This window comes from Haemaphysalis longicornis, unplaced genomic scaffold, assembly GCF_048455015.1.
Source record: "Haemaphysalis longicornis isolate Haplotype H1 unplaced genomic scaffold, Haemaphysalis longicornis Haplotype H1 scaffold_10, whole genome shotgun sequence".
Lineage (NCBI taxonomy): Eukaryota > Metazoa > Arthropoda > Arachnida > Ixodida > Ixodidae > Haemaphysalis > Haemaphysalis longicornis.
Window position 1 is genome coordinate 37940397 of NW_027526204.1, and position 15158 is coordinate 37955554.

At 45.8% G+C, this 15158-nt stretch overlaps 1 protein-coding gene across 1 annotated transcript; it reads left to right on the plus strand.

Annotated features, from left to right (window-relative positions):
• Nucleotides 1-9439: 9439 nt before the first annotated feature.
• On the plus strand, nucleotides 9440-14549 carry LOC144158383 (zinc finger and BTB domain-containing protein 8A.1-B-like). Its single transcript, XM_077689249.1, has 2 exons — nucleotides 9440-9762; nucleotides 14176-14549. The coding sequence occupies exon 2, from the start codon at nucleotides 14208-14210 to the stop codon at nucleotides 14496-14498; it is 291 nt and encodes a 96-aa protein (XP_077545375.1). The 5' UTR covers nucleotides 9440-9762; nucleotides 14176-14207; the 3' UTR covers nucleotides 14499-14549.
• Nucleotides 14550-15158: the final 609 nt, after the last annotated feature.

Below are 15158 nucleotides of genomic sequence, written 5' to 3' on the forward strand. Positions count from 1 at the left end.
CTTTTGTTTGTTATTCGAGGCTGACCATTGAAGAGTTGAACTGCTCCTCATGATGGACTTTGCATTTTACCCAACTCCTTGCTAGTATGATCAAGGAAGGAATTGAGGAGCAGGATCTTGCTTTTTGTGGTAGACAATGGTGCTTCGTCTTGTTCCTCACTTATGTGAAGAGTGGAATTCTCTTGATATTGCTCATCGGTAGCGTGAAGAACAGAATGAGCAGAGAGATCATGACCCTTCCCTTATGAGGCACAGAAATCATTCGGTGTGGAGTGCAATACTCATGTAAAGAATGGGATGATGCCCCTTCTGATTTGGTACCAAGAGATACATGCGGATGCAGAGGCATAAATTTAACCTTTTGATAAGTACGATACCCAGAAATGCTTCAGCATCACAAGAGAAAAGAAAAAAACAGCCTAAAGTTGTGCATGCTGCATTGAGACTAGGCATTTCAGCCTCTTCGACTGTTTCAGCTGTCGATAGCTGTGTGAGAAGGCGTTGTTTTTTTAACCGGCAAACGATTTCACGGGGGAAGTTCCAGAATCAGCTGTATTGACTTTAAAGGATGTGAAAAACAGATGGGAAGATTCCTGTCTACGTGGCCAAAACTGGATTTCCTTTCCCTTCTGTACTTGTTCATCCCTATACGGTGAAAGGGAGCCAAGCAAGAAAGCCATTCATTGATGGCTTAAAGGTCAACTGCACTCAAATTTCACCTCGATCAAATTTATTTTTAATGTGTAGTAAGTACCCCCAAATCAGCTGTGACACAAGTGGCAGCCCCGTAAAACGCCTCGTTAATCAGCCGTAAGCGTTTAAAAAAGCTCCGCCGCAGACCACGCTGCACCTGCCGGTGGATCGCGTAAACAGCCATGACGCGCCTGTGACGTTCCAGCCGACGGGGGCTTTTTCCTCTGCTCAGCCACGCAGCCGGAGAACCGGTCGAGCTCGGCTGCGGACGTGCGCGCGTAGAGCTTGCGCGCAGACCTTCTCCCGAGCTGGTGACCGTCCAGCCGCTCGCTGGACGGCTGCAACGTCACTGCGATGGCCGCGCTCTGCTCGGTTTCGGTTTCAAAATCGCCGATTTTTGCTGGCCGCTTGCGGCGTCCACGCGCGTATTTCAGCTGTTGTATTTTGCATGTTGCTTTCTTTTTAAGCAGACTATACGAAAATAGGGTTTTCAAGAGGTCGAAATTTTGAGTGCAGTTGGCCTTTAAGGGGTGCGTGACCCTTCTCGTAGACAGCAGTCATGGACAAAGTCTCCTCACAGTTCAAGATTCAGAAAGAAAAGAAATGCACGTAAAATGCATGTTCAATAACTTGAGGAAGAAAGCATCACATACTTGTGACATGAACAAAAATTAGAAGTCAATGTGCCTTCTCGTAATTCCTGTTCCCTCACTTTTACTCCTATAAAATAAAGTTTTGATTTGATAATTGAACTCAAGAAGCTCTAGTCAAAGAGCGTATATAGGTGTTTTACAACGCATATGTTGTATGTTTTATTGTCTGAGCACACCTAGAAGCAAACATCCAGCTTCAGTACTGCTTTCACGCTTGAAGGCACAGTTGACTCCCAATAATACGAAGTCCACAGGGACCACAATTCAATCGAACAAAATGCACCTGAACAGCATTGTCATTAGTCCGCAACTCGTTCTCTTTTTCATTTCGTTCAGAATCTTGACTTTTGTTGTGAAGTCGAGCTTATATGTCATGGGTTGTCGTGATAGTGCAGACTTATCGCTAAAATCAAAGCCTCAAATGTTCACCTAACTGCTCACACAGTGCTGTGAGAAACAAAGAAGGTTGAGGGCCTCACAAGAGATGTGAACATTGGTGCGAGTCTGAACTAGCCTGCTGCTTTATCAACAGTGCACTACCTTAGTTGTGATGGCACCGACATCAGTAGAGAACAATTAGGGCGCTGTTTCGACACTTGAAAATGGTTTTATATCGAGAAATGACCGTCACCTTGATGTTTCTATTCTATATAACTTCCAATTAACTAATATAATGGGTTCTAGCTTCAAATTATCAAGCAATTTCTTCCGTTGAAGTGCATGTAAAATTGCCGGAACCAGCACATTACTTCCAATTAAGTGACTTCTAGTTAGTGAGAGCCTACTGTACTGTCAGTGACAAGATATGTCAGCCTGGGCGTTCTGTATCACCCAAAACTCCTTTTACTTGTTCAATAATTACAGCAGAACTGGAGCATTTTGTTTCAGTATGCATCAACATTATCTTTGTTAAAAGTACCATCCAACAGCAGGTAGTGCTCAACCGTGAATGTTCAAGAAAGCCAATTTGTGATACCGCAAAAAATTTCTATGGATTTGATTGATTGAAGGGTTTAATGCGCCGACGCAACACAGGCGATGAGGCATGCCGTAGTGAAGGGCTCCGGATTAATTTTGACCACCTGGGGATTTTGAACGTGCGCCGAAATCTCGTGCACACGGGCATTTTTGCTTTTTGCCTCCATCAGAAAAGCGGCGGCGGCGGCCGGGAATCGAACCCATGACCTCGTGCTCAGCTGCGCAACGCCTTAGCCACTGCGGCGGGTAAATTTCCATTGATGCTTAGCATTCACTTCTTATCGCATTTGGACAGTGGAGCCAGTGAATGTGCCAGGTTGGCCTTTTTGGAGTGTGCAAGATAACATTTATCTGCCCTTGTTGGGGCACGGTGCCTGGCAATGTGCCAGCAGGAATGAAAACACAACACATGAAGGCGGGTGTCTACTACTCAGTGTTAAAAACTAATGACAACAAAAAAAGAGGTGTGAGGTTATAGGGGCAGGTGCAAGCATTTTGGCTAGAAATGCTCCTCTGCAGTTATTAGCATACTCAGTCATGCATCTTTGTATCTGATGGCAGGTCATTTAATGGCAAGCTTCCCAAAAAGACTCGTTATAACACGAAGCTTGCAAATTTCATGTCAAACAGTGCTATGAAACATTGCCAATTCTGCATTCATCACAGATGGCTAAATTAACTCCAAGGATTTGTGTTTAAGTCGTCAATGCAACAACCACATGCTATGAGCTTGTGTGGCATGCGCTTTGCACGATCAGGCACGTGTTGCGACTGAAGTACCGCTAGGTTGTGTGCACCAAGATGTTTTAGGTTCGACATGTTCAATGACCTCTTATTAAACAAGAAAATAATTTAAATAAAAGGCGGGGGGGGGGGCTTGCCAGCTACGTTTTTGTGCTCTGTTCGGGACACCACAGGGACTAGGTGAAGTTGCAAGCCACCAAGTGATTGCATTATTGCAGTGGGGCATCTAGTTTCATTTGATAGCTCTGCCATAATGCTAGCATGAAGTTCACACGGTAACAGCATGCCTGCCTCCATCCTTCTGTGCCAGAATAAAGTGCAGCTGGAATTATTTTTCCCTGACATGTTTACCCCATATAGAGCTGGCCGGGGGCTATGGGATAGAAACGGAAGCGCAATAGCTAGTTTGTTGATAAGATTAAATTAGGCAAAAAAAAAGCATTGCAGCAGCTCATAAGTTCTTGCGGGAGTGAACTGCCCCTTTTGGTGGTCATAATTATATGTGGAACATATAAACGCCCAGTGGGGTTTATCATACCACGAAGAAAAGACCACAGATAAGCACTTGACAGATTTATTGTTCTCAAGTACACCAAACAAGCAAACACAAAAATTCATTCCGACTCATATTATGCCAATTCTCGTGATACGCAATTATTTTTACTCGACGGACAAAAACAAAGCAAATTTTTGTTCTGTGAACGCGTCAAAAGGAGGTGTCACTTTACGTAAATCACCGGCTTTTATCTGCCTGCTACCTAGCTTGAAATTGTTGCAGATTTCCTTCAGGTTCAAATTTTGCCACGCTGGACGACGACACCGCAGACTTTTCTGTGGTCACGCCAAACAAAAGTGCCACTTTGCCTAAATCGCCAGTTTTCAGCCTGCTTTCCAGAATTTTGTTGTGCGTAATACCAGTTGCTGGGGTGATAGCCGTACTCCAGGTGGCACCTTGAAAGGGAAGGAAAGCAATAAAACAAAAACAATATTGTGTACACACAAGAGAGCTTCCAGCAGCACGGGCTGCTGTGTGGCTTAACTTGGTTTTCGGATTTTTGCGGTCCTTTGCTGGGGCTGCTCGGGGAACGCCACGTGCTATACCTTGAAAAGAAGAATTATCACCGCGACCAGCTCCACGCAAAAAAAAAAAACTTCGTTCACAATGCCATGGTCAGTTTGCAGCAGCATAGCGTGCCTTACCTTGGTTTTTAGATTTTTGCGGTCCCCTAAGGCCGCCGATGGAACGCCACGTGCTACACCTGGAAAAGAACAAAAAATCACCGCCACCAGGTCCACGCACAACGTCCATTTTTAAGCAGATCGTTGCTGCGCAGGCTTTACTTTACCTCCGTACTTGGTTTTTAGATTCTGGCGGTCCCCTGCAGCCGCCGATGGAACACCACCCTGCAAAGAACAAGAGATCACCGCCACCAGGTCCACGCACAACGTCCATTTTAACCAGATCGTTGCTGCGCAGGCTTTACTTTACCTCCGTCCTAGGTTTTTAGACTTTTGCGGTCCCCTAAGGCCGCCGATGGAACGCCACGTGCTACACCTGGAAAAGAACAAAAGATCACCGCCACCAGGTCCACGCGCAACGTCCATTTTTTAGCAGATCGCTGCTGCGCAGGCTTTACTTTACCTCCGTCCTTGCGGCTCAGGCTCAGCGCGCGAAAACCATCACGGCGTGCCATGGGGTGGCACGTTTTGCTGCAGCTGAAAAAAAAAAGCAAAACACATGAAAGCAAAACCCTTTCGACGGGAATATGTACTGCTTACCTGGAGATTGTTGCGTTTCCGGCAGAACCATAATTTCGTTCCGATGGGCTTTCGCGCCAAAAAAGGGGCACTGGCGAGCAGCATGTCGTGCACCTGCTGCAGCTGAAAAAAAAATAATAAGAAGAAAGGGGGCAAAACCCTTTTGCCGGGAATATGTACTGCTTACCTTGAGATTGTTGTGCGTTTCCTGCAGAACCACGATTTCGTTCCGACGGGCGATGACAAAGCAATTTTCGCGCCAAAAAAATGGGCACCGGCGAGCAGCACGTCGTGCACCCGCCCGCCGCAAGCACCGGAGCCGAATGAATGAACCGGCAGGCTCGGCCGGTCGGCCGCGGCCGCAGCGCGGTGGCGCACCTTGGTGGCGCCGCCGTACGGCCAGGGACCTCTCTGGGGACCTTTTTTGGTTCCCTAGGCACCCTGGGTCGCCTAGGGAGACGGATCGCCTTTTGAGCGTTGATTTCTGTTAACCAATCAGCGTTTCCAGCCGTTCCTCCCCTTATACATAGTACCAGCCAAAGCCTCGGCCGTTATAAGACGGCGGTTCGAGACCGGCTCTTGCCTCGTTTTTTTTTTTCATCTTTAAATTGAACTATATTTTTTGTGGATTAGGTTAGTGGCGTTATAAATGCTTTCTTCGTGTGCGTTACGTCATGTTGTTATGTTTAGGTTAGGCTGCCTAGGTTCACGTTATCTAGAGGAATGTAGCGTCAGACACGCCAATTTTGTTACCGAACGGCCGTGGACGTCGATATAGTGGACTGTTTATTATGCCGTCTGACGGCACTTTATAGCGTCCTCGATAAACACGCACCGGTGTTGCCCCCAAAACCGGCGCGGTGCACAGTGCCCCACGACGGTGCGTACCGGCACGGAGCGTTGATCGAGGACAAACGGGGCGGTTCTACCCAGGCGCCATCTCTTAATCTAAGAAATCAACTCATAAAAACGTTCACAAGTAACAATACAGCACTGTAATGAGACACAGCGCTATTTGAAAGTGGTATTTATTGAAGGCCAATGATTCGAACGCGCACAACTTAAATCCGTCACACATGCGGAACAACGTACCGCCACCGCTTCCACTAAACAGCTACATACAAGCTGCTTCCAATCTTCGTTTGAGCCATAATGCGAGTGCCTGTTTTGTTCCGCCCTTCTGTTACAGCAAAACAAGTAGGTCTTCATCGTCTAGGCACTCCGGTAACAGTTCATGATAATTCGATCGAACGAAACGAATGTCACTCCCCAACTTTCTGGCAATGCGGCAATGCATGCAGCCGTCTTTGAAGTACACAAAGTTCGCGTCCTCATTTACAATCACTGGCCGTTGTTACCGCCCGTTAGGAGACTGTCGCATCGTTTCCCGATGAATTCACAAGCACGCCATCCTTGTCAGCAACAATACACAGCTCCGTCCGCCTTGACACGAGTGCGGCGATGCGCCGTCGCTACAGCAGACGGCGGAGGAAGCTCCTTCGCCGGCATCGTCCGCGATGCATCTCGGGACTGCACGCCGGCGCACCGTCGACTCTCTCGGTGCGCGGCGGTGCAACCAAAAATTGCCCCGCGACGGTGCACTCCGGTTTATCGAGGACGGACGGTGCACACCGGTGCGGTTTATCGAGGATGAAAAGGCGCACCGGTGTGCCCCGGTGTGCACCGGTGCGGTTAATCGAGGATGCTATTAGACACAGCCTTTAAAGAAGCCGCTTCACCGCTGAGAACGACAGACAATTTTACATGATCGTCTTGACACTGCCGTCTTATTTTCGAATCATCGCTGGACTGCTAAAGCCCGTGTAATAAATTTTCTGATATCCCTAACCGCTTTCCGGAATCACAAAAATCAGTGCACTAACACTGACCATCAACTATGCATCCAAAAACAAGCTGGTCACGATCATCTGCATCCTGAAATTCCACAAACCAAAGGACCGCACGGATAAATGATCATCCGACAGCTATAGGGCGAAGTAACACCAGTCACTCATCCCGTGCGGCGTGTATCTCAGTGGAGATACGCCATCAAAGAATCGGACACTTTTCTAATTCTTGAAACACCACTTACAACTTGACAATGTATGGGTACGAGTTGGTTAGTGCTCCACGCTAAACCACCGTTCAGCACAGCAAAAACTAGACGGAGACCGTGAATGACGAGGACAGGCGCTGCATCGAACTGAATTTTATTATCAAGCAGTACGTCTGTATAATAAAGCACTACCGCAAACAGAAAAGTACACTGCGTCACTGTGCAGTACACAAGAGCGCAGCCTGTCATACTGTAACCAAGACGGTCGGTGTATTTGTATAATTGCGCACTGACGTCTTAGCCTTTTTGCTTACTTTAGTGTCTTTTTAGATGTATACAAGAGAAGCTCGTTAATTCTAACCGCAAGAGGATCTCATCTCTGTTCGAATTATAATGGAAGTTCGAAACAACGAAAGAAGAGTAAGAACAATACGCAGCTATTTGGAAGCAGTTGGAAATGTCAACAAATTGATGCTTGAAAAAATAAAGTGATGCAAGCCAGCCTTTTCTCCTTCAAGGTGACAGCCAGCACTTTTTGCTCGAATTTATGTGGACGGGCTTCTCTTCAGAACTGAAGAATAGACGAGCGGCATTCAGCAACCCTGTCATAGCATCTGAGTGGACGACGGCACTATAGTTGCTGCTGCTGCTGCTGTTCCTATGTTATTGGTGCATACCAATCAGAGGATCGGGCAAAACATCACTGGTTATATGAAGAAAGAGGATTCTTACCTAATTTCGATACTCCGGGAAAATATTTTAGAGGGATTTGAGAGTTGTTTTTATGCCTTGGGGGTGGGTGCGATAAAATAAAACATTAATGATAAAATACAAGAAAAGAAAAGTCTGCAGAATTGCATACTTTCGAAGAAATTGAAGGAATGGAAATGTTTTGCAAATTCATAAAAATTTTAACGCTGCACCGGAGAGCACAGCAAACATCCCGGCGGCAGAAACCCGCGGCTGAACTCCCCAGATATAAAAGGTCCGGCATTGATAAGGCTATCCCCAGACTACGAAACTGCAGCTGAAGGAGGTGACGTCTGAGGCTTCAAAATCGTCGACACGTAAAACCGGAGTGTAAGAAGACTCGTCTTCATTGCAGTTCTGCACAGCGATATTTACACCAGATGAACCTGTGTAGAAATTTATTCTAATGGGGTACACGACAACGAAGACCTATAATAGCCTTCTATAGGTCATCGTAAAGGGCACCAGGAAGGTTTTCATGAGAAGTGTAGATGGCAGAAATCCTTCGAAAGCAATAAAATTGATGTTTGATGCCCTTGAAACTTCATCAATCTACGATAAATTGCAGTAGTTATAAAAGAAACGTTTATAAGTGGCGCAAAGGCTGATATCCTTACTAGTGAGTCTCCTGCATCGTTCAAAGTGTCCCCGCATGTAGCGAAACTCAAAGATGAACTTCATTAATACGGGGTGGCGGAAGTGATCATAAGGTTTGTAGGAGAGGAGAGTCTTCAGGGGAAGGAAGGGCTGGGTATACGATGAGGATATGTGAAGTTATGATTGGAGGCGATATCGATTTGCCCAACTTTCGTACTGCCAAGACAATACCTAGAATTCAGCACAGAATATGGGGAGCCTATTCTGTATTTTTTATCACGTTCAGAAGCATCTGTATATATTATAGCAGCTTGCTGAATTGAGGCCTAATGATCTTTCATTCAGCAGTCAGCCGGGTAATAGTTTTGCGTTTTGGGGAAAGATATATTTCCCCAAAACGCAAAACTATTACCCACTAATGCTAAATTTCCACTAATGCTCAACTTCCACTAATCCACTAATGCTAAACTTCCGGAACAAATATGTTCCGGAATTTTAGCATTAGTGGATCACCCATTACAAGGGATAGAATCACCCTATTCATCACAACACACAATAAAGAGAGCAAGCTTTGTACTAGTGTGTTTAGGGGCAATTGGATCCCGGCCGCTGCAGGTGCACAAGAAATGCAGCTGGCTCAGCCACAAAGATAAACAGCTCCGCCTCCAATTTAGAGCCATTGGCTCTCAATAAAGGGTGAGGGCATATGGTTCTTAGGCAAAGCAAACCGACAATAGCAAACGGACAACCCAGAATAGAACACACCCGAACTCTAAAATTCATGAAGCAACTTTCAAAACGTCCGCCACGGGGCATTTTGGGATTGGTTTCACCCGATTTTAATTACGTCTACTTCCCCTACCCCCACTTGACGTAGTCTTCCTGCCACAATAAAGGCTACCTCCTCCTCCTCGTTTCAAAATGTCCTCGTGGGGGGGATTGTGTAATTGGTTTCACCCGATTTTAATCTTTCTCTCTGCTCTACTCGTAGAGTTTCATACATAGAGATAATATACGTTTCATACAATATGAAACTCCATGGTTCTACTCTCCGTAACTTATCATTAGAGCAGTTTCGGAATGCCCCGGAGCTGCCCAAGTACCGCCCTTGACAGGAAACCAAATAAAAGCGGCCACTTGTCGCTTCGTCACCAAGTCCCAGCGTCATCGCGAGCAGCAAAATGGCCGCCTCCACGTCCGCGCTGTTGTAGTTCTGCGTGCGCTCCGTTTGCGCCGTTTCCGGCGGTTTTCGTCGCAACGCACTTGCACTTTTCACTAACCACCCTTGAACTTCTCGGTGCGGTTTATCATCGTCATAGTTTGGCGTGGCACTGCCGGGTTCGGTTGGCATCAAACCAGGTGCGCCAAGTGCGGACAGCTGTGTCGGTGTGTCTACAAGCGAGAGGCGACGTTTATGTGGGTGGCGGGTGTGTTTCCGCCTGTCTCCTGTGCTTAGAAGTTGGAAACAGCGCTTCGGTGATGACAGGCATTGCGCGGACATCGAGCGGTGTTCCCGGAGAAAATTCCTCCCTGGTAACGTGTGGTGTTCAGATTTTGAATCCCGCTTGGCCGAAAGTGAAGGTCTGGTGCTTCAAAGCGGGAGCGGCGGGGGCGTGCGGCTTGTTTTTAACCTCTAAACTTTTCAAGACTGTTGATACCCGGCAGTCTCTTGTAAGAGGGGATCTAGCCTTGCACACGGTAGCTCCGTGGAAGATTCGTTTTTGTTGGCTCTGCCTTGCAAGCCCGACTGTGTAAAAAGAAAGGAGAAAAGGGGAAAAAATAGAGAATGTGTGGGTGTACTCGTGTTTCAGCTGTGTCAGAACTACGGCAAGAAATCGAACCCACAACTTTGTGTTTAGCTGTGGGCCTTTGCTGAAGAGCCATTGCGGTGGGTAGAGTTGTGAAGGGACCATCAGGACACCGTATGCCTGTTTTCTACTTGAAAGAAGTAGTAGATAACTCGCTTTGGTAACCCACTCAACTCTGGCATTGTATAAAAATTCTTTTCTCTTAAAAAAAATCACTGCATTGGTAACCTTTCATATTTGTTGTTAGACATCAGCTTTGGTGCCTGTAGGAAGGTGCCAAAAAGAATTATCAGTGTGCAAACTCCATCACGCGTTGAAGTGGTGGGGGAAAAAAAAGGAATTATTGACAGCATCCTTTGTCGACAATGGCGGCCTGTCACTCAGGCGGGGTGATTGTTCTATAATCCGGCTTAATTGCCTGAAGTTTACACCACTATTTGATGTGTCAGCCTTTCAAATGAAGCAGAATTGTATGTTTTTATTCTCCTTTTAAATCTTGTTAAACGTTGAAAAGGTGCAGACATGCAAACGATGCTCAAGTTGAAGTAGTTTTAGACGTAATTGATAGTAGAAATTTTCGCATGGTAAACCACTACAGAGGTTCAGCCATGTCAGCTGACACCCGCTGCGGCGGTTCAGTGGCTAAGGCGTTGTGCTACTGGACCCAAGGATGCGGCTTTGATCACCGCTGCCATAGCTGCTTCTCTGATGGAGGCGAAAAGTGAAAACGCCTGTGCGTTGAGATTTCACAGCATCTTAAAGATACCCAGGTGGTCAGAATTAATCCAGAGCCACCCACTGCAGCATGCGTCATAGCCAGGTGTATCTTAAGCACGTTGGTCCGTAAAATTTGAGAAATTTTTGTTTTAGCAGAGCAGGATTCAGCGCGTTGTTGTGTTGGCTTAGTTTAGTTCTAACACACTTGTGCCTTCAATAATAGTAACAAGAAAATGCCTTTTCCAACCTTGGAGATAGACTGTTGTGGTTTTTTTCAATGCTTGACAAGAACTAGCCTCGGCTGAAAATTGTTAAAACAATTGTTAGTTTCCTGTTTTATTTTTTTGACTGAGTTTGAGGGTTAGGTCTGCGTTGGTGTGTCCAAAACGTGTACCGTAAAGTGTCCAAAACGTGTACCGTACAATAAGATACGTGAATATTCAGAGAGTGCTATGGACAATGAAATGCCACAAACGCTACTGCTGTCAAAAAAAGGTGTCGGAACTAACTTGAAGTGCAACGCCCATTACATAACGAAGATGGCTTCAAGATGAAGATGGCAAGTGTGGATTCAGACTTTGCCGTAGAATTTCCAAAAGTGAGACAGCGAGTAGAAGACAGTGCTGACAAGGAAAGTTAGAAAAAAGTTCAATGCTGTGTGTCAGTCTTCCGGGAGCAACTGGAGGAGATTCTTAACCACCTGGACGGTAGCACTGCAGAATATTAATCTTCTCCACTGGTGCTGGGAGAGTTATGTCAGAATCTTTTGCGTCTGTATATCAATGTAGACATGCAAGTTGGAGCAGAAATGTTATGCCACTGACTTATGTTACCAGCCTTGCTTGTCAACTGTGTCTTACTTGCCTGTAGTACTCTTTGTGGTTTTGTTTAATATGAGCATGCTTTCATTCAGTCTCGGATTGAGTCCTTAAAACAAAACAAAAAAGATAACCATTAACTTGTTGTTTGTTAATTCTAAACTGCTGACATAGCCGCTGCTGCAAAAGGCAAATAAAAAGCGGATTTGAGTTCGTTGGGAATTCAACTCGGGTCCCCACAGTAGGGGCCTAGTCCTAGTGCCTAGCCCGTGCGTAAGCAGTACGGATGCGCGCCAGCCACTGAGAACTCTTATTCCGGGGAAAGTGTGGCAAGAAATCTCGCCAAATTTGTCTGTTCAAGTTATTTGCGCCAAGGGACGAAGAACCGGAAGCGAAGAAATGGACGCAAACACGATGCAGTGGCAAACACGTCCCAAAAGTATGGCTCGGCTTTCGAGAGAGAAATGGTCACCCCTTTCTAGGTCGCTGTGTTTGTGGTGGCAATCACTGACTCTGTTTGAGGCAGCACTTCTCGGCAAAGGTCTGTGCAGGAACTTTACGTGGTGCCTGCAAGTCCGCTTTCCCGCGGAACACCGCAGCTTTGCGGGAAAGCCCGAGACACGAAATTCGCTAGTAGGTTATAGTACTTCCAAAATTTTTTTTCTTTGTGTGTGAGTATGTCATGCCGCAATGTGCCTTTCCCCTATATCATAGTGTGCCCCCCATAATGAAAAACTGTTATTGGTTTCCTTCCTGATGGTTTTTCTAGGAAGAATTTGCTGATAGTGTTTGCACCTATCTTAGGGGACTTATTTGGTATGCTTACCTCTATTTACGTTAGTCTTCCCATGTGTCTATGAAAGAGGGAAAAAATCTTTCAATAATGCGTGCGGTAAACTGTTCTTTTATTCACTAGTGGTGAATCATTGGGACAGATAGCTCGCTCCTCTGAGCACATAATGACTGGTCGACACACATATGTCAGTCTCCGTCACTCGGGCTGCATTGTCAAGAAATAATGCGAAGTTGCCATTGACTCTAAAAATATGCACTGCGCCTTTTTTTATCACTTCATATATTTTTTTTTTGTACAATTCCAATTGACTTGCAGTGTGCTCTGACATGTCTGCTAGAAGTGGTTTGATGCATAGTGTACTGCTTTGAGTGTATTTAAAAGCGGACTTACTGCGTATTTTTTTTTCTGTTCCAGCCTTAGGACTTCAAGAATGAAAACAGTGGCCTTCTGTGCGAGATTTCTACGAGGGTCTTTTTTTCTTGCCTTGTCCCAGTGGTTTCTTTTATCATTTAGGATTCTCCAGAATTTCATTTTTCATGACCTTCTGAGGAATTAACAAGTGTAACGTTGAAAGCGATACAAACAAACCTAATAAGGTGTACGGTGGAAGCAAGAGCCCACACTTGGTGTAAAAACTTGGTGTAGCCTGGTGCGCTTTTTTAAAAAAATGTCTATGTGTTGTATTGACACCAGTCCACCTTCTTTGAAGTGTTAGTTTATTACACAGAGTGTTGTGTTATCAGTGATGACTGACTGAATATTGCTGCTGCTCTGATTGTGGTTTTTCCTCTTTGTTTTTCATGTTCTGGAAGTTTGGGAAGAAAGTGTTCTGCAAGTTCCTGGCTTCCACTAAACGACGTATTCATTTTGTAATGAGAAAATGGTTCACTATATTGCGGCATGTTTGTGCTCCATTGGAAATCGTTACTGAAGTTTTCTCGTGTGTGATGACTATTGAGAAGGGTTTGTAGTTACAGCCTGTTTTGCAAATATAAAGTTTCGAATGATACTCCATTGAAGAGAGAATGAAACAAATTTTTCACTCTTTTTTTGTGACTGAATCGTAAATTAAACCTGCACAACATTTTAAGTTTTGCTGTTTAGTGAAAAAAAAGATGCTCAGTTCAGCTTGCATGGCGTGATAACTGGCGTGATAACTGCACGCACCCTCTGTGGCCACCTTATGAAAAATTGTTATTTTCCGCCCAGTTTATGATTAGTGTCTTTTCTTGTTCACGTGTGGCTACATAGGTTAGACATGCCTGCAGTTCAGTACATACTGCCTAGTAGACGAGGCTGTGCCATCAGATTTGCCGTCACAAAATCGGCGGGGACTTGAATGCACTTTTTGTGCAAAAAAAAAGCAAAAAAAAGCAGAGGTGTCACTGTGTGCAAATCGAGGAACGAAACTGAGAACGTGTCCTGCTTGTCCTGGACACTAAGTTGATTGAATAATCCTAGGAGATTCATAATTCAACTTCATCGTTGTTTTGTAATGTCCCATCACTACCGGCGGTTTTGTTTTCACCCTACTTATTCACGTCTCGTTGCCTCTTTCCGGCAGTTGGCGACGCATTCAGCAGTGCTTAGTGACCAGTAGCCGATAACAGCCCTCTCTAAAAAAAGCCTCCACCTGGGTCTCTGCACTGCAAGCTCAAAATCAAAATTCTGTCAGGGCTCGATCATTCCACGCAGGATTTTAGAGGGACGATTGGGAGGTGATGGTAGATTGCACGCATTATCGGCGGCTGTTCCAGAAAGCGATTGCACCCCCCTCAATCCGCTGCCGACCGTTCTCTGCTCGCAGGAGAAGGTGGCGTCAGCGGCGAGCTGGGCTACATGGAGTCCTCATCGCGCAGCGGCAGCCGCGGCGACACGCGCACCTACCAGTGCAACCTGTGCACCTACCACACCGAGCGGCGGGCGCACATAGTCCGGCATCTGCGCGGCCACACGGGCGAGCGGCCGTTTGCGTGCAGCCACTGCGACCGCTGCTTCGTGCACAAGCACCACCTCGACAGGCACCGGAAGCGCGCACACCCGCGACGGGAACAGCGGCCGCTGCCGCCGGCGCCGCTGGCGGACTTTTTGGAGCTGGAGCTGCAGCCCTTCGACGACGACGACGTTTGACACGGACCGGACATCTCTGTGGCCTCATCTCAAGCTGAACGCGGCTGGAATGTGCGGTACACCGAGAGTTACTCAATGTACAGCCGTTGTGAAAGTGCCCATGGGCAGATGATTTAGTAAGGTAATTGACTGACCTGTTAGTATTGGGTGACTCCATGCCAAAGGAGACTTGGCAAATTTTAATCTTCCGGGTATGCTTCCAAAATTTATTTTAGCACTTTTGAGCTGAGTTAGTTCGCAAGATAATTAGAGATAATTGGTCATTTTGGGGGGAACAGTAGACAGAACAGCGTTAGTCATAAAGCTGTAATCTTTATATTTTCAAATACTATGAACCATGGTGAATGCAATATTCAAAGTGAAACTCGGTAAAATATTTTTGGCGAAACAATTTTTTTTTGGCCTTACAGTGGCCTTCGAAGATCTTCAAAAGACATAAAAGGTGATGCGTTTTAAAACTTTTTTTGCCAAGAGGTGATTACAAGCGATCGCAACTTGTAATGTCTCCTTCAGAAACATTTTTAAAAGGTATTACTTTTTACGTCTTTTGCAGGTATTTGGAGGCCAGTGTAAGGACAAAAAAAAATGTTTCGCCAGAAATATTTTTTTACCGAGTGTCACTTCTCGACTCAAAATTGCTAAAATAAATTTTCGCAGCAT

What these genes read in the sequence shown, in the direction of transcription:
- LOC144158383 (XM_077689249.1), top strand. Translation starts at nt 14,208, where the DNA reads ATGGAGTCCTCATCGCGCAGCGGCAGCCGCGGCGACACGCGCACCTAC.